Here is an 18,874-nt window from a genome sequence, read left to right as displayed (position 1 = left end):
ATGATCTGAGGTCAGGGTAATTAACCAAGAAGAAACACAAAGGTGGGATGAGGGAAAAAAAAGGTATACTTCCTCTATAGTATTCTGCAGATAGATGCATGCTGTACTTTGTCTCTGGATCTTAATGTTTAATACTTTTATGGTGATGTATGTATAAACAATTACTGAATGGGAGATTGGGAGAGAGCTGCTTTAACAGGAGAAGAGTAGGAGTGGCACTAAGTCACAGAGACACAGAAACTAGGAACAGCAGTAGGCCATTCGGCCCTTCGAGTCTGCTCCGCCATTCAATATGATCTTGGCTGATCATCCAACTCAGTCCCCATTCTTGCTTTCTCCCCATTCCCTTTGATCCTTTTAGCACCAAGAACTATTAAGTATTGCGTGCAATTTCCATCTCCTTATCTAAGGATGGATGTTCTGGCGGTAACAAAGGGAGGGTTTCCCAGGCAGATTCCTGGGGTGACAGGGCTGACATATGAAGACAGACTGGATTGGTTCAGATTATGTTCACTGGAGTTAGGTAAAATGAGGAGGAAAGTTCACAAAACCCTCTGAAGTTAGATTAGGACATGACAAGGTAGATGCAAGAAGGATGTTCCCAATAACCAGGGGGTCCAGAACCAGGGGTCACAGTCTAAGGATACAGGGTAAACCATTTCAGGCTGAGCTGAGGAGAAATGTCTTCACCCAGAGAGTGGGGAGCCTCTGGGATTCTCTGCCACGGAATATAGTTGAGGTCAAAACATTGAATGTTTTCAACAAGGAGTTAGATATAATTTCTAGGGCTAAAGGGATCAAAGGGAATGGGGAGAAAGCAGGAACAGGGGACTGCGTTGGATGATCAGTCATGATCCTATTGAATGGCACAGCAGGTTCAAAGGGCCGAATGGCCTCTTCCTTCTCCTAGTTTCTATGTTTCGCAGTTAGTGATGTCCATGTATAGTGACACAGGATCTGAGTGATCTGTAATAAAACCGAGAATGCTGGAGAAACTCAGCAGTCATCTGTGGAGAGAGAAACATAGGCTTCACATTTCGAAGCCAGTCTGACTCTTCAGAAGAAGAATGCTGCCAGACCTGCTCGGATCTCTCTACAACTTATGTTTTTATTTCAGATTTGCAGCATCCGTTGCATTTTACTTTGTGACTGGGATGCTGTTCAGGTAGAATGACCTTCCGCCACTCACTGTCTCTCCTCACACATCAAACATTGGGGAACAGTCGCTGGGGAATGGTCTGCGTTGTGGTGTCTCTCATAGCTCGAGAGGGTGAGAGGTTAGAGGTGGGGAGGCTGTTTCCTCAGGTTAGAGAGTCTCTCCAAATGTGGGAACACGGAGCAGATATTCACAAAACCTGGAACATTCGAGATTGAGGGGTGATTTGATTGGGATTTTCGACTTTTTGAAAGGAATTGATCGAGTGGTTTCTCCGTAGAGTAAAAAATGAGGAACACATTCGCACCAAAAAAACAGAAGCCGCTTGATGTGTAAGTTTAGGCACAGGAGTAGGCCATTCAGCCCCTCGAGCCTGTCCCACCATTCAGTAAGATCCTGGCCTAATCTGTGGCCTACCTCCATATACCCCCCTTTGTCCCATATTCCTTAATGCCATTACTTAACAAAATGTTCTCTCCCTTGGATGCAAAATTAACAACTGATCCAACATCCACTGCTGTTTGTGGAAGAGAGTTCCAAACCTGTACCAAGGTTGATAAAACCTCACTAGGTAAGGGACCTGAAACCAGGGTGAGGGGATAGATTTAAGCGCAGATCGACCATAACCTCAATGAATGACAGAATAGGGCTGAAGGACAGAATGGTCTCTTCCTGTTTCCAGGTTCACACAAACCAATGTGTAATTGAAGTCCTTCTTCTGCGTAGCTTTTACCTGCAGAAGCACCACTAACATCTTCTTAAAATGTCCCGATGTGTCTCCAACAACGTCTACTTCCACGTCGGACTCATACACTGTAAGGAACACCAGGATAATAAATCCCATTAGCTGCAAGCAAGATACTATTAGTTTGGTAGGTTATATATTTCTATTTCAAACTAGTGGCCAGATATATCAGATAGTCACAAAGAATCCCAATTAGGAATTCAGAAAAAAAATGTCTTTACCATGAGGGTGACAAGAACATATTACATTCGAGACAGCCATTTGGTCAATACATCCTACTCAACATACATTTACAGAGTAAAACATGACACATACTGACGTCAGGGCTGAGGAGTGGCAGGTGGAGTTTAATTTGGATAAACGTGAAGTATTGCATTTTGGTAAAACAAACTACAGGCCTTACACAATAAATACAGGGCCCTGGGTAGTGTGTTGAACAGAGAGATCAAGGGGGTTCAGGTACTTAATTCTTTGAAATTTGTGTCACAGTTTGACAGGGTGGTGAGAAAGCTTTTAGCATGCTTGCCTTCATTGGCCAGACCTTTGAGTGTTGAAGTTGGGATGTCATGTTGCGTTTGTACCAGACATTGGGGAGGCCTCTTCTGGAGTACTGTGTGTAGTTCAGATCACCTCGTTATAGGAAGGACATTGTTAAATTGGAGAGGGTTAAAAAAAAGATTTATCAGGAATGGAAGGTTTGAGTTATAAAAATAGGCTGAATAGGATGGGACTTTTTTCACTGGAGCATAGGAGATTGAGGGTGACCTTATAGACATTTATAAAATCATGAGGGACATGGATAGGGTGAATTTGGAGGGGGGCTATCAACCAAGAAATTGTACCCAGCCGGAGGAGGGAGGTGTTGTTTAATCAACTACAACCACCTGCATTTATATAGTGTCTTTGGCACACAGAAACATCTCAAGGCATTCCATAAAAGTGTAATCAAACAAAATTCAACACAGAGCTACACGAGACACGATTTAGGCAGACGGCCCCTTCACTGGTCACAGAGCCAGTTTTCAGGAACATCTTAAAGAAGGAGAGAAGGAGCGTGAGGCGGAAAGTTGCAACAAGAGGTGGAATTTCAAGTTTATTGGAAGGCACGGTCACCGATGTGAATTGGGGATGTACAAGAGACCAAAATCAGATTAGCGCAGATACCAAAATGATGGACTGAGATTAGCACGGGTGTCACAGCTGCTCCTGAGAGTCAGGCTTAATTCTTGATTTACTTCTAGATCTCTTACAGTCATTACATTTCGTAGTTTAAGATTTTTATCATTTTATAAGCACATGAATAAGAAATGTTTGGAGGGATATGGTCCAAGTGCAGGGCAGGTGGGATTAGTCAGCATGGACTGGTTGGACCGAAGGGTCTGTTTCTGTGCTGTATGACTCTATGACCTCCAATGGGTTGTAGGTGTGGATGAGATTACAGATGCAAACATACCTGAGAATTATACAATTGAAGCCTAGTTTCTCTGGGAGTCATTGTGAGTGTGGAGTCATGGTGGTGGTAGATGGCTAGATGTTGGTGCAATGAGGTCACGTTTACATCAATCAGATTGTATTAACTCTACCTTCTTTGTAAGCTGCGGTGAGTTCATGGATTTGCTTGTTGTTTCTGGAGGCAAGGATTTCAATCAAGGCTTTCTCATCTGTGCCTAGTCCCTGCCCAGGGGAAGAGAGACACAATCAAATTGGGGATGTGTGAACTTTATCCAGCCAATGTCTCAGCCGCACGCACCACATGGATTCCAGGTTCTGTCCCCTTGTTCTCCTAAATAGTGCCACGGGGATTTCTTTTATCCTCACCACAGAGGGTCGATGGGGCCCTCAGTTTAACCACTCACTCAAGCGATGGTTCCTCCAGCGTGCCAACACTGTCCCTGTACAACACGTAGGCTCAGCCTGGGTGAGGTGTTTGAGTCTCTGACTCTCTGGAGTTAGTTAAAGAGCTCCACATCGTCCAGGAAGTAGCCAGGCAGTTTGACTGGCACCACATCCGATTTCACTCCCCCCTCCAGCACCAACGCTCAGTCACAGCACTGTGTGCTATTTTTAAGATGCAGTGCAGAAATTCACCAAAGCATCTTCGACAGCACCTTCCAAACCTTTTATCCTCTAGAAGTGCAAGGTGGGTAGACACATGGGAACACCACCACCTGCAGGTCCCCCTCCAAGCAACTCACCATCCTGACTTGGGAATATATCGGCGTTCCTTCACTGTCACTGGGTGAAAGTTCAGGAACTTCCAACTTGCCTGGATGGGTGCAGCTCCAGCAAGACTCAAGAAGCTTGAAACCACTCATGACAAAGCAGCTCACTGTCTTGGTCACCCCACCTACCATCTTCAACATCCACTCCCTTCACCACCACCAGCACTCAGTCTCAACAAGGTATACCATCAACAAGGTGCAGTGCAGCAACTCACCAAAGAGGCATCACTTTGCAAAACCCATGACCTTGACCACCTGGAAGGACAAGGGCAGCAGAAACATGGGAATGCCACCACTTGCAAGATCCCCTCCAAGCCACTCACCATCCTGATTCAGAAATATATCGCCATTCCTTCACTGTCGCTGGGTCAAAATCCCAGAATTCCCTCCCTCAGGGCATTGTGGGTGTAGCTACAGCACATGGACTGTGGCATTTCGCGAAGGCAGCTAACCTTTGCCAGGGCAATTAGGGGTAGGTCTTGCCAGTGACATCCATAATTCATGAAGGATGCACAAAAACATGAAGTGGTTTTGGACGTCCTGTGACTGTGAGAAGTAGTTTCATAATACAATTTCTTCCTTTGTATTGTTACCAAAATAAAATCAGAGAATCAGTTGGGTTTTAATTATACAAATTCTCTTCCTACTGCTAGGCAGCTGTCAAATTCATTAAATTTTACCTCCTGAATTGAAACAGTGGAAGATGAACTGACAGCATTGCCTCTTACTCTGGGCTACAACGCAGCGATGGGGAAAGTGAGGACTGCAGATGCTGGAGATCAAAGTCAAGAGTGTGGTGCTGGAAAAGCACAGCGGGTCAGGCACAACCCTAACCCGAACCCTAACCCTATCGCCTGATTCCTGATGAAGGGCTTATGCCTGAAATGTTGATTCTCCTGCTCCTCGGATGCTGCCTGACCAGCTGTGCTTTTCCAGCGCCACACTCTGGACTCCATCACCTGCATCTCTGTCAGCTGGAAGTTGGCAAAACTCTCCCATGATCAATTTGATCACTGCTCCATTGCCATAGCAACTTGATTCTGACAAGGCGTGAGTTATAAATGACTTCAAATTATTTTCCCTTTTGAAGTGAAACGGATTACATTTCTGTAGCGTCTTTTGCAGCCTCAGGATGACCCATGACACTTGACAGTCAACGAAGCACTTTCGAAAGTTAAGTTACTGTTGCAGCGTGGGAACTGTAGCCCAGGCGACCTGTACACAGCAAGATCCCCCACAAATGGAAATGTGACAAGATGACCAGACAATCTTCTTTTCCTTTCAGTGATGTTGGTTGGGGGATGAATGTTGGCCCTGGGATATTGGAAAGATGCTTCCTAATCATCACTGGATATTAGCCATGGTACCTTAGGCGCTCCCAGAAGAAAGTGAGGACTGCAGATGCTGGAGATCAGAGCTGAAAATGTGTTGCTGGAAAAGCGCAGCAGGTCAGGCAGCATCCAAGGAGCAGGAGAATCGACGTTTCGGACATGAGCCCTTCTTCAGGAATCATGAAGAAGGGCTCATGCCCGGAACGTCGATTCTCCTGGTCCTTGGATGCTGCCTGACCTGCTGCGCTTTTCCAGCAACACATTTTCAGCTCACCTTAGGCACTCCATATTGTTCCACTGACAATACAATGCTCCCTTAGTGCTGCACCTCCAACAATGCAGCACTCCCTCAGTACTGTGTCCCTGACAATACTGTACTGTCTTATCTACAGGAGCCTTTCACTAGGTCACCCTGGGAGTGTATCTAGAAACATGCAAATACACCTTTACCTTGATCGCGTCTCTCAGCTCTTTGGCATCGTAGACTGCGGGAGGTCTCATGAGGCCAATGATCAGTCTCTCAAATTTTCCCGTCAGTTCATACTTCAGGTCATCAATCAGATCCTGTGACACAGAAATCTCGTCATTTTCTTGAAGAAGTACTGCATAGATGTTTTTTGTGATCACCTCAAGCCTGTTTCGCTATTCAGCTTGGGACTTGAGCTTACAAGATGGTTCACCAACCAGCATGGTATAATGATTAAACAGGTATCATTTTAAAAATAAACAGGCTCCCAAACTGTGTCATGAGAGCATTAGCATCATATGGACCTGATCTGTGTCCCACCTCGATCTGCCCATTGGGGTTCAGTAACCATACCAAACAGACGTGTATCCAGTTTAATTTACTCTCCAGTCACAATGGCTTCTGTTCAAGCTGGGTGCCAGGAGGAGGGGGTACACATGGAGAGTGTTTCCTGGTATTGGTTCAGAACCATCCAACTCTCGTTTTAAAGCTCACCCCCCACTTTGTCCTTCCCTCCAGATAAACCAAACTGCCCTGTTGATTGTTTCAGCCAACTGTTAATCTCTCACCTTCAACGGTCTACAAATCCAGGTTATACACCACCCCCATAGGGTTAGAGTTAAGGTCACGATTAAAGTTGGAGTACAGGATAGAGTTAAGGCTTGGGTTAAGAATAGGATCAGGGTTAGGGTCAAGGTTAGAGTTGACATTAGGATGAGCATTACGGTTAGAGTTAAGGCTAAGGTAAGTATTGGGGCTAAGTTTAGAGTTTTAAGCTCAGGTTGTTATGTTCATGCTTCAGATAAGGGTTAAGGTTAGGGTTAGAGTTGGGGTTAAGGTTAGGGTTAGGCTTAATGTCAGGGTTAAGGTCACGGTCAGGGTCAGGGTAGGGTCAGAGTCAGGTTAGGGTTAGGGTCAGGTTAGGGTCAGAGTTAGACTCAGGGTCAGGTTAGGGTTAGGGTTATGGTCAGAGTTAGGGTCAGGGTTAAGGTCAGGGTCAGGTTAGGATTAGGGTTAGGGTCAGGTTAGGGTTAGGGTCATGGTTGGGGTCAGGGTTAAGGTCAGGGTCATGGTTATGGTTAGGGTCAGAGTTAGAGTCAGGGTCAGGTTAGGGGTAGAATCAGGTTTAAGGTCAGGGTCAGGTTAGGGTCAAGGTTGATCTGGATGATCCTCCTGTCTGTGCCAACTCCATGACCAACTGTAATACTCCCATTACCCTTTCCCATCCGGCTGCTCTTGGTAAGCTAACCCAGACCATCTCTGCCTCTTTATTTGAATCTACAATCTGTGATATTTTCAAGTGTCTTCAAATACAGACAGAAACAGAGACTGCTGGAGAAATGCAGGAGAAGTATAGTCACACTGGACTCAAAAACATTAACTGTTTCTCTCTCCAACGATACTGCCAGACCTGTCGAGTTTGTCTCAGATTCCCAGCACCCACATTATTTTGCCTTATTCCAGAGCTCCCAGGTGGACTTTCTCTCTATCTTTGCTCAGATCAAAGTTCAAAGGAACAGTCTGGTTATGAAACGGGTGTAATTGTGTTTGTGTCTAATTTTAGCATATGCGCTAATGCAGTATTAACACCCTTATGACACTATCCAGGAACCTGGTTATTTTTAAAATGACAGAGTTCACTGGAGTAGGTGAACTGTCTTGCAAGCTGTGAGAGTTGAAAACCCCTAATTTTTGAAAATTACAACTGAGACACCCAATGCTTGGAGCCAGCTTACACTGTTTGTCAAGCTGCACTGGGAGGGTTATGAATTTTATTTAAAATTATCCCTTTTAACCCATGGTATGCTGTGCCTTCCCTTGGAAAACAAATCTCCATTTTGTCCTGTTCCTCTGCCCTCTGACCATTCAGCCCATCACATCTGTACTGTTGCTCTGAGACAGCAATCCATTTGGCCTTATTCCCCTGCCCCCATTTTGGGTGACATGGTGGCTCAGTGGTTAGCACTGCTGCCTCACAGCACCAGGGATCCAGGTTCGATTCCAGCCTCAGGTGACTGTCTGTGCGGAGTTTGCACATTCTCCCCATGTCTGCGTGGGTTTCCTTGTGCAGGTTAGGGTGGATTGCCCATTGTGTCCAGGGATGTGCAGGCTAGGTGGGTTAGCTGTGGGAAATGCAGGGTTATGGGGGTGAGTCTGGTTGGGATGGTCTTCAAAGGATTAATGGGCCAAATGACCTGCTTCCACATTGTAGGGATTCAATGAGTCAGCCCACTGTACCTGAGCCAACTCTCTGAAAGTATGTTATTCTTTATTCCTTTGTGACACTGCAGCTACAGAGGGGAATTAACACAGTCAACACCAACTGCATGTTTCCCCTTTTGGAGGGAGACTAGAACAAGGGGACACAATTAAAAAATAAGTGGTTCCCCATCTAAGACATAGCAACATGGAAACAGGAGGAGGCCATTCAGCCCCTCAAGCCTGTTCCACCACTCAATGAGATCCTGGCTAATCTGTGGCTCCATATACTCCCCTTTGGCCCTTATTCCTTAATACCTTTGCTGAAAAAAACTGATCTACTTCAATTTAAAATTAAAACTGGTCCTGAATCCACTGCCATTTATGGAAGTGAGTTCCAAACCTCTCCCACCCTTTGTGAAGAGACTGTTTTATCATTCAGATAGTTGTGAATCTGTGGAATTCTTTTTCCCCAGACAGCAATGGAGGCAGTTCATTGAATGTAGTGACGATTAAGATAAATAATTCTTGATTGGTCACTGAGGGCTATCAGGAAAGTAGAGTTTGGGCCAAAACAGAACAGCCAACAGCAGAGGGCTGAATGGCCTACTCTTAACTGGATGCTTGTATGAAAAGGAAATTTCAGTCATTGTAAAAGACATTTACTGCGTTTATACCTGCGTTCAGACCATTGAGAGATGACACTAGATAGAAGCATTCCAATTATGGATGAGTGTAAATGGGATACGTTTCCTCAGACTTGTTGCTGAATCATTAACAAGTGGGAATATGCCCGGAGTCAGTGTGGGGAACATTAAGTGAAGGAACATGGTTTTGTCCAGTAATAATTAGAATGTGGAACGTCCTTCAACAAGAAATGATTGAATTTAAATCTACCACATTTCTGAAGGAATTTAATAAATACATGCAACCTAATAGGGGGCAGGAAAATGGAGTCAGAGCTGACAATGTGGAACTTATACCAGTACAGACTTCCTTTGCAATTGTGAGAGCTAAGTTCTGGAGTGGAGGTTTGAAAAATAAAAGGAAAGGGTAAATTATCTTTCAACACACACAAAAGCATAAATAGTAAGTTACCCTTCCATAGAGGGTCTTGTAGCTCGTACAGATCTGCTGGCGTTGTGCATTGGACCTGGAGGTCAGTAAGTCAATAATGGTTTCTTTATCACTGCCTGTATTCAATGGGGAAAAAGACAGGAGTTCAGTTCTTGCACTTTATTAAGTTCATTAATCTACAGTGAGGAGATGATGGCGTGATGGTATTGTCACTGGATAGTAAACTGGAGGCCCAGGCTAATGCTTTAGAAGCACGTATTCAATTCCCATTGCAGAAACTGTTGGAATTTTAATTCTTCTGGTTTGTTAACTCCCTTTCAACAATTGGGACCATGAAACTATCATTGTCTGTTGTAAAACCCCTTCTCGGTTCACTAATGCCCTTGAGGGAAGGAAATCTGGCATCCTTACATGGGGTGGCCTACATGTGACTCCAGACCGACAGCCATGTGGTCGACTCAGAACTAGCTGAGCTCAAGGTTAATTAGGGATGGGCAACAAGTGTTGGCCTTGCCAGCGATACCCACAGCCCACTGAAGAATAATGGAAATGGAAGTCATGTTTGATCAGTGCAATGCCAGCCATCAACCTACCACTGAGTCAGGGTGACAATGGCATAGCCAACTGTGACATTCCTCTAGATCTGACCAGGACACTAGAGAGAAAAAAATTTAAGGACGGCCTTTCCCACCCAGGACAAAGCATCTTGTTTGATGACATCATCCACCCTCTTAAACATTCACTCCTTCCAGACAATGGCAGCAACGTGGACCAGCTGCAAGGTGAGCTGTGGCAACTCACCGAAGTTCCAGTGACACCACCTCATTGTACAAGGGCAGCAGATTCAAGGGAACATCACCCCCTGCAAGTTCCCCTTCCACCCTGACTTGGAAATATATCGATGTTCCCTCACTGCCACTGGGTTAGAAATCCGTCCCTAACAGCACTGCAGGTCCACCCACCACTACATGACCTGCTCAACATCAAGCAGTTAGCGATGGTCAGTAAATGTTGGTCAAGTGACTCCATCTGTTTCTTAGTAACCAATCAATAAGGAGCTCCTGGTGGAGAATTGAAAGCATTGTCTTAAACACTTAATACTACAGGATAAGCATTCCAACAGATAAGGACTTCACCCTTCCATTAGAATTAGTTCTGGGATACAGGTATCATTGAAAAGGCCAACTTTTATTATCCATCCCTAGCTGCCCTGAGAAGTCGGCATGAGTCTGTCTTTTATTGTGTGGTTTGATGCTGCACCCTGAGTTTGGATTTAATATAAACTGGTTGGGGAGACGGCAAAGTTAACAGCTGTCTTCAGACTTAAATATCAAAGTAATACCATTTATTATACATTAATACTAATACCTATACATGGTAATCCGAGATAAACCAGGCTCTGATTATACAGTTACATTAGGTAAGGACTAATCTACCTTCATGGTGTTAATATCCATGTGTCTTCCTCAGAGGGTATTGAGGTTTATTTCCAAAGAATCTAAAGTTTGAACTTGCTCTAACTCCACCCAAACTGTGATATCTTTACTTTAGTGGTGTGCAGTTCCCTGGCATCATCACAAGGTTGCTCCACGCTCCGAAAGCCCTTACACAACAGCCTCCTTCCTATCTTGTGGAACTGTGTGCCAGGTTCAGCCATTTCAAAGAATGGTTACAGCCAGCCACACTGTATATGATGGAGTCAAGGGTTACAATAGGACAGAATCTCTACCATGTGGGAACAGGCCACTTGGCCCAACAAGTCCACACTGACCCTCCAAAGAGTAACCATCTAGACTCATAGAGTCATAGAGATGTACAGCATGGAAACAGACCCTTCGGTCCAACCTATCCATGCCGACCAGATATCCCAACCCAATCTAGTCCCACCTGTTAGCACCCAGCCCATATCCCTCCAAACCCTTCCTATTCATATACCCATCCAAATGCCTCTTAAATGTTGCAATTGTACCAGCCTCCACCACTTCCTCTGGCAGCTCATTCCATACCCATACCACCCTCTGCATGAAAATGTTGCCCCTTAGATCTCTTTTATATCTTTCCGCTCTCACCCTAAACCTATGCCCTCTAGTTCTGGACTCACCCATGCCAGGGAAAAGACTTTGCCTATTTATCCTATCCATGCCCCTCATAATTTTGTAAACCTCTATAAGGTCACCCCTCAGCCTCCGACGCTCCAAGGGAAACAGCCCCAGCCTGTTCAGCTTGTCCCTATAGCACAAATCCTCCAACCCTGGCAACATCCTTGTAAATCTTTTCCGAACCCTTTCAAGTTTCACAACATCTTTCTGAAAGGAAGGAGACCAGAATTGCATGCAATATTCCAAAAGTGGCCTTAACCAATGTCCTGCACAGCCAACTCCTGTACTCAATACTCTGACCAATAAAGGAAAGCCTACCAAACGCCTTCTTCACTATCCTATCTACCTGTGACTCCACTTTCAAGAAGCTATGAACCTGCACTCCAAGGTCTCTTTGTTCAGCAACACTCTCTAGGACCTTCCCATTAAGTGTATAAGTCCTGCTAAGATTTGCTTTCCCAAAATGCAGCACCTTGCATTTATCTGAATTAAACTCCATCTGCCATTTCTCAGCCCATTGGCCCATCTGGTCCAGATCCTGTTGTAATCTGAGGTAACCCTCTTCACTGTCCACTACCCCTCCAATTTTGGTGTCATCTGCAAACTTACTAACTGTACTTCTTATGCTCGCATCCAAATCATTTATGTAAATGACAAAAAGTAGAGGGCCCACCACCGATCCTTGTGGCACTCCACTGGTCACAAGCCTCCAGTCTGAAAAACAACCCTCCACCACCACCTCTGTCTTCTACCTTTGAGCCAGTTCTGTATCCAAATGGCTAGTTCTCACTGTATTCCGTAAGATCTAACCTTGCTAATCAGTCTCCCATGGGGAACCTTGTCGAACGCCTTACTGAAGTCCATGTAGATCACATCTACTGCTCTGCCCTCATCAATCCTCTTTGTTTCTTCCTCAAAAAACTCAATCAAGTTTGTGAGACATGATTTCCCACACACAAAGCCATGTTGACTATCCTTAATCAGTCCTTGCCTTTCCAAATACATTTACATGCTGCCCCTCAGGATTCCTCCAACAACTTGCCCACCACCGAGGTCAGGCTCACCGGTCTATAGTTCCCTGGCTTGTCCTTACCACCCTTCTTAAACAGTGGCACCACGTTAGCCAACCTCCAGTCTATTCATGGTTAGCAACTTCATGGTTACTTTTTGCATACTGTAACCAGTATTCCAACTGGCCATGGTGGAATTTGACTGGTACTGGACTCTGTGTCCCCCTTTATAAGGCTGTATTCAGTATTGACTGTGACCAGCTGGCAAAGGCTGTACAAGAGTTGACTTTCCCCAGGGGGAGTCTTCTTACCAAATCCTTTCATCGCGTTGTACAGATTTTCTGCATCTTGATTAGCAGAAAAATCCGGAGCGGCTTTCACGCTGCCTCTATATCCAGATCTGGAACCCTGTTCAAATTTTAAAAACAGCATAAACGATTTAAAAATAGGTCAGTCAAAAATACAGTAAACTTTTTATTATCTGGGATGTATGAGACCAGGAGTGTGCTGATTGATCAAATACTCCGGATAATCATGTGGTCTGTACGATCAATGTAAAAACACACAATAAGTAATGGAATAGTAACATGGGGGGGGTGTATACACATCACTGTTTGACTTTATTTACAGCATAAATCACTTAAATAGTAATGCAACTTTGACTTAAATAAAACTTTACGGTAGAAAGCCTTCCCACTCACACCCTTAACTGACTACTTGGAGATCGTGGTATTTGAGGAGAAACTAACTCGAAATTGAATCAACTGTTGATATTTCACACGGCCACTCGATTGAATAACCAGAATATTTATATCGAGGTAAATAAGTTAAAAACTATAATAAAGGGACAGAATAATACAGTAATACAGTCTACACCGGACACACAGAATCATAGAATCCCGACAGCGTGGAAACAGGTCTTTCGGCCCGACACGTCCACGCTGACCCTCCGAAGAGTAACCCATCCAGATCCATTCCCCTACCCTATTACTCTACATTTCCCCTGAGTAATGCACTTAACTTACACATCCCTGAACACTATGAGGCAATTTAGCATGGCCCATATTCCCCTCCCCTCCCTTGTCTGCGTTTCACAGGAACCATTCCCTCTGGGACACCCTGGTCCACTCTTCCTCCACTCCCAACAAAACCCCCCTCCCCCCACTTCACCCCCGCGCATCCCCCCCACAGCACCTTACCCTGCAATCGCTGAAGGAGTAACATTTGCCCATTTCCCTCCTCCCTCCTCACTATCGAAGGGCCCAATCACACCTTTCAATTGAAGCAACGCTTTGCCTCTTCTCACAATCTAGCCGACTGCATTCGCTGCTCACAATGTGGTCCCCTCTATATCGGGGAAATTAAGCGCAGGTTGGGTGACCGCTTTCGCAGGACACCTAAGTTCTGTCCGCAAGAAAGACCCTGAGCTTCCAGTTTCCTGCCACTTTCACACCCCACCCTGTTCCCTGGCCAACATCAGGCTTGCTGCAGTGCTCCAGTGAGGCTCAGTGTAAAGCTGGAAGAACAACATCTCATCTTCCTCCTGGGGACCCTGCAGCTTTCCGGACTCAAAATCGAGTTCAGTAATTTTAAGACTTGAGGCACCTTTTCCCATATCCTTATCCCACCCCCACACGCCAGGCCTTGTTATCACCTCCCCATCCACCACTACCCTCCTCTGCCTGGCTGAACGTGTTGTCTCACTGCACAATTTCTCCTTTAATTCATCTCACTTCTGCCGAGTCAAAGGAGTGAAGTGCCTATAGGCACCCCCATGGGTCCCAGTTACTGGCTCCCTCTCATAACATCAACGACTGATTACTTTGGTGCCACTTCATGTTCCTGACAGGACCTTGTAAACTTCACTCAGTTTGCCTCCAATTTCCAACCCTCTATAATTTTCACATCGTCCACTTCTGACACTTCCCTTCCTTTCCTTGACCTGTCTCCATTTCGGGGAATAACCGATCCATTGCCATCCACTACAAAGCCACAGAGTCCCATTGCTGCCTTCACTATGGGTCTTCACACCCCATGCCCATCCCATTCTCCCAGCTCCTTCACCCACGTTGTATCTATTTGGATCATGCCAGCTTCCAAATCAGCGCTGCTGATATGGCTTGCTTCTTCCATTACTGTTCTTCAAACCTTCTCCATCCGTTGCTCCCAATGTGGTCTCTACATCGAAGAGACCATGCGCAGGCTCAGGGATTGGTTTGCAAAGCATCTGTGCCCTGTACGCTCCAAGCAATACCACCTTCCAGTAGCCAGCCATTTTAATTGCCCCTCCCACTCCCTCGGCGACATGTCCATCCTTGGTCTCCTCCAGTGTCAGAGTGAGACCAAACGCAAACTGGAGGAACACCACCTGATATTTCACCTGGGGAGCTTACAGCCCAATGGCCTCAATATCGACTTCACCATCTCCAAACTCCCTCACCCCCAGCCTTATCCCATGTCCAGCCCACCCCCTCCTCCTCGCTCCCTGACCTGCCCTAAACTGTCCATCTTCCCACTCATCTATCCACTCCACCCTTCCCACTGACCAATCACAATAACCCCCTACCTGCATCCACCTATCATCATCGCACCTACTCTCCCCCCAGCTCCAACTACCCTTACCCCTCCCCCACCCCCCATTTATTTCTGAGTTCCCTTCCCCCTCCCCAGTCCTGATGAAGGATCCTGACCCAAAACATCGACTTCCCTGCTCCTCTGATACCGTTTGACCTGCTGTGCCTTTCCAATTCCACCTTTTAATTGGCTCTGGATTCACAATGCGGCCTGTCCTAGTGCTTGTGAAATCCTGGCAATGGCAGCAGGGCACCAACTGGCATCTAACTGGCTTGTGGGCATGCCCACTTCCAACTGCCTTCCCTGCCTCTAGGAAAACAGGAAGGGCCGGATGGGAGGGGTTGGGGGGTGGGGGGGCAAAGCTCACATTAGAAGGAAAAGAGTTTGAAATGATACATCCTGGTGTGACCTGTATGTCTCAACACAGAGCTACAGATTAATTTATTTATTTCCAAGCAACACTGTTATTTTTATTTTAACTAATTCCTCCCTCGAGGATAGCACCTTCCATTGAACCCAAACCTTTCCACCAAAGACCATAGCATCCTGTCCCTCATCTCTGGCTCAATTGTAGACTAATTGTTAGAGATTAATTGCCTTGATTCATCAAGAACAGCATTAATTCTAGCTTGATCTTGACATCCAGATGCCAGAAACTCAGGTCACAGTGGAGGACTTGGCATCTCATCACCAACTTTGTCACAGGAACAGGAATAGTCCATTCAGCCCCTCTAGTCATTCAATTAGATCATGGCTATGGCCTAATTTCATACACCTGCCTTTGGCCCATATCCCTTAATACCAAGACTCAGAGTCATAGAAATGTATAGCACGGAAATCTTTGGTCCAACTTGTCCATGCCGACCAGATATCCTAACCTAATCTAGTCCCATTTGCCAGAACTTGGCCCGTGTCCCTCTGACTTCCTCTCCACAGCCGTTGCCTAATCTGTTGAGTACTTCTAGCATTTTCTATTTCTTTCTGATCTACAGGATTGACATTTTGGAGATCTTTGTCTATTGTTCTTGCATCTTGATTTTCCTATAATCTCCAGCAACCAGGCTAGCCCAGTGAAATCCCCCAACCAGAACTGCGAACAGCCAGGGAATCTGTTTACAAACTATTTTCAACAAGTTCTGGTCGAACCTAGGAATATTTCCTCCCGAGATGTTGTAATTGAAGGAGGATGTTGTATTGAATACACTCAACCTAGGAGATACACACAGGCTAAACACGTGTGAGGCTGAGGGGACCGGACAGAGTAGGTGCTGAAAGGATGTTTCCCCTTAGCATAGAGTAAGAAATCTACAACACGGAAAAAGTCCCTTCGGCCCATCTATGCCAGTCAAAAATCAACCCCCTCACTACCCTAAGCCCATTTCCCAGCACTTGGTCTGTAACCCTTTATGTCTTAGCATCGCAATGCACATTGAAATCTTTCTTCAATGTGACGAGGGTTTCTGCCTCTGTCCCCCCTAATAGGAAGTGAGTTCCAGATTTACACCAGCCCCTGGGTGGGAAAGGCTTTTCCTCACAGGCCCCTGTAAACCCTTTGCACCTTCCCTTAAATCTACACCCCGCTCATTGATCCCTTCAACAAGGAGTTAAGTTTCTCCCTCCCTACCTTGTCTTTGCACCTCAATTTTCCCCATCTCCATCCCATCCTCTCTCAGCCTCCTCCAAGGAAAACAACACCAGTCTGTCCAGTCTCTCAGGAGTAAGTGTGACGTTGGGGAGTTTGTGGGGAGTGAGTTTGACGGTGGGCAATTGAAACTCTCCAGCCCCGGCAACATTCTGATAAATCTCCTCTGTACCTCTCCAGTGCTATCACATCCCTCCTATAATGGATTCTAGAACTGTGGAAGAGGGAGAGGCTAGGGAATACAATCTAAAATAAAGGGTCTCCCTTTAAAGAGAAAGACAAGGAGAATGTTTTTAATGGAGAGAGTTATGTGCCTGAGCTTACTCTTCCTCAGAGAGTGTTGGAGGCTGCGTCCTTGAAGAGAGATCGCTGGATAAATTGTTTACTAATAAGGAACTCAAAGGCTATTGGGATTGGACAGGAAAGTGAAGTTGAGGCCACAATCGGCCATGATCCTATCAAAGAGCAGAGAAGAGTCAAGGGGCCAAATGGCCTACTCCTGATCTGTATGATTGCATAACACAGACAACCCAGTTTGAGGAGATGGACCTCACTCAGGACAACGCAGGATGTGGCCAATTTGACACAACATTCATTAACACCAACAATGGACAAGGAAGCGAAGGGGACTGAAGGTGATCTTGACCAACTTCAATGTTTTCGCAATATTGCAACATGATCTCATCTCCATACAACCAACAATGACACACCATTCCACTGAATAACAATCACAATCATCCATTCTGATGATGCAAGATTTCCACCATCTTTAACATAGTTTCCCAGGACATTATTTCGCCATAAAACACAGGAACAGCAGTAGGCCATTCAGCCCATGCTCTACTACGCCATGAGATCTTGGCTGATCTGATAATCCTCAACTGCATCTTGCTCCCATGACTCTTGATTCTCTTAAAGATCTGTCTGTCTCAGCCTTGAATAAATTTAATGCCCCAGCCCCAACAACCCTTTGTCGGAAAGAATTCTACAGATGAACTCCCCTCAGAGAAGGAACTCTTCCTTATCTGGGATATGATTAAACTGGAGAGGGTTGAGAAATGATTTACCAGGATGATGCCAGGAATGGAGGGTTTGAGTTATAAAGAGAGGCTGGATAGGCTGGGATTTTTTTCACCGGAATGTCAGAGGTTGAGCTGTGACCTTAGTGAGGTTTATAAAATCATGAGGGGCATCAATAAGGTGAATAGCAAAGGTCTTTGCCTGAGGGTGGGGGATTTCAAGACAAAAGAGGTATATTTTTAAAGTGAGCAGAGAAAGTTTTAAAAAGGTCATGAGGGGCAACTTTTTAAACACAGAGGGTGGTTCGTGTGTGGAATGAACTTCCAGAGGAAGTGGTGGATGTGGTACAGTTACAATGTTTAAAAGACATTTGGATAAGTACATGGATAGGAAAGGTTTGGACGGATGTGGGCCAGGAGCAGGCAGGTGGGACTGATTTAGTGTGGGAAACCAGGATGGCATTGATGAGTTGGCCTGAAGGGTCTGTTTCCGTGCTGTATGACCTCTTACTCTGAGATGTTGCCCTCTGGTCCTAGACTCTCCCACAGTGGGAAAATAACCTTTCTGCACCTTCTCTGACAATCTCCCTAAGAATCTGCCCTCCTTACCTGGTCTGGCCTACATGTGATTCCAGACCCACGGCAATTTGGTGATCTCTTAATAGCCCTCAGGTCAATTAGCAATGGTTCATAAATATTAGCCTTTTCAATGATGCTCAAATCCCAAGATAATCCTTAGCGCCACTTTACCCATAAACCTCAATTCTCTCATTGATTAAAAATCTGTCTCTCTCAGCCTGCAACACACTTAATGACCCAGTCTCCACAGGCCTCTCCACGTCACTGGCTTTAACATCACAGTGCCACATCTTTGGCATCAACCCGATAAAGTGCAGACAACAGCCACTGAATGACAGGACAGGTTCAGGGGATTACCGCCTACTCCTGTTTCTCCACTGCGATCTCTCACTTAACGTTATAAACCCTCGCCTCTAATCGCTGCTGAACAGCTCAAGAAATAGCTCAAGAAAATGTAAAAATCAAATTGATGAGGAAAACGCGGCTTCCTGAGTTTTGACAGATCTCACCTGCACTGTGCTGTTCACAATATTAAAAATCAAACAACACCAGGTTATAGTCCAACAGGTTCACTTGGAAGCACTAGATTTTGGAGCACTGCTCCTTATCAGCTGGTTGTAGTGTATAAGATTGTAAGACACAGAATTTATATAAAAGTTTACAGTGTGATACAACTGAAATTATATATTGAAAAAGACCTGGATTATTTGTTAAATCTCTCAACTTTTACAATGACCATGTTGGCTTTAGTCCTT

The 18,874-nt window shown here is 45.4% G+C and overlaps 1 protein-coding gene across 2 annotated transcripts in view; it reads right to left on the bottom strand.

Annotated features, from left to right (window-relative positions):
- The window catches only part of anxa6 (annexin A6), a 105,994-nt gene that overhangs the window by 63,047 nt on the left and 24,073 nt on the right, over positions 1–18,874 (bottom strand). For both annotated transcript variants that reach the window (XM_072590293.1, XM_072590295.1), the window contains exons 3-7: positions 12,617–12,713; positions 9,218–9,312; positions 5,905–6,018; positions 3,485–3,575; positions 1,890–1,969 (exon numbers count right to left, since the gene is read on the bottom strand). In XM_072590293.1, coding sequence (XP_072446394.1) covers positions 1,890–1,969; positions 3,485–3,575; positions 5,905–6,018; positions 9,218–9,312; positions 12,617–12,713 — 477 coding nt within the window. The remainder of the gene's footprint in view (positions 1–1,889; positions 1,970–3,484; positions 3,576–5,904; positions 6,019–9,217; positions 9,313–12,616; positions 12,714–18,874) is intronic.

This window comes from Chiloscyllium punctatum, chromosome 20 (assembly GCF_047496795.1).
Source record: "Chiloscyllium punctatum isolate Juve2018m chromosome 20, sChiPun1.3, whole genome shotgun sequence".
NCBI classification, from domain to species: domain Eukaryota; kingdom Metazoa; phylum Chordata; class Chondrichthyes; order Orectolobiformes; family Hemiscylliidae; genus Chiloscyllium; species Chiloscyllium punctatum.
This window is presented reverse-complemented; position numbering and strand designations above follow the sequence as displayed.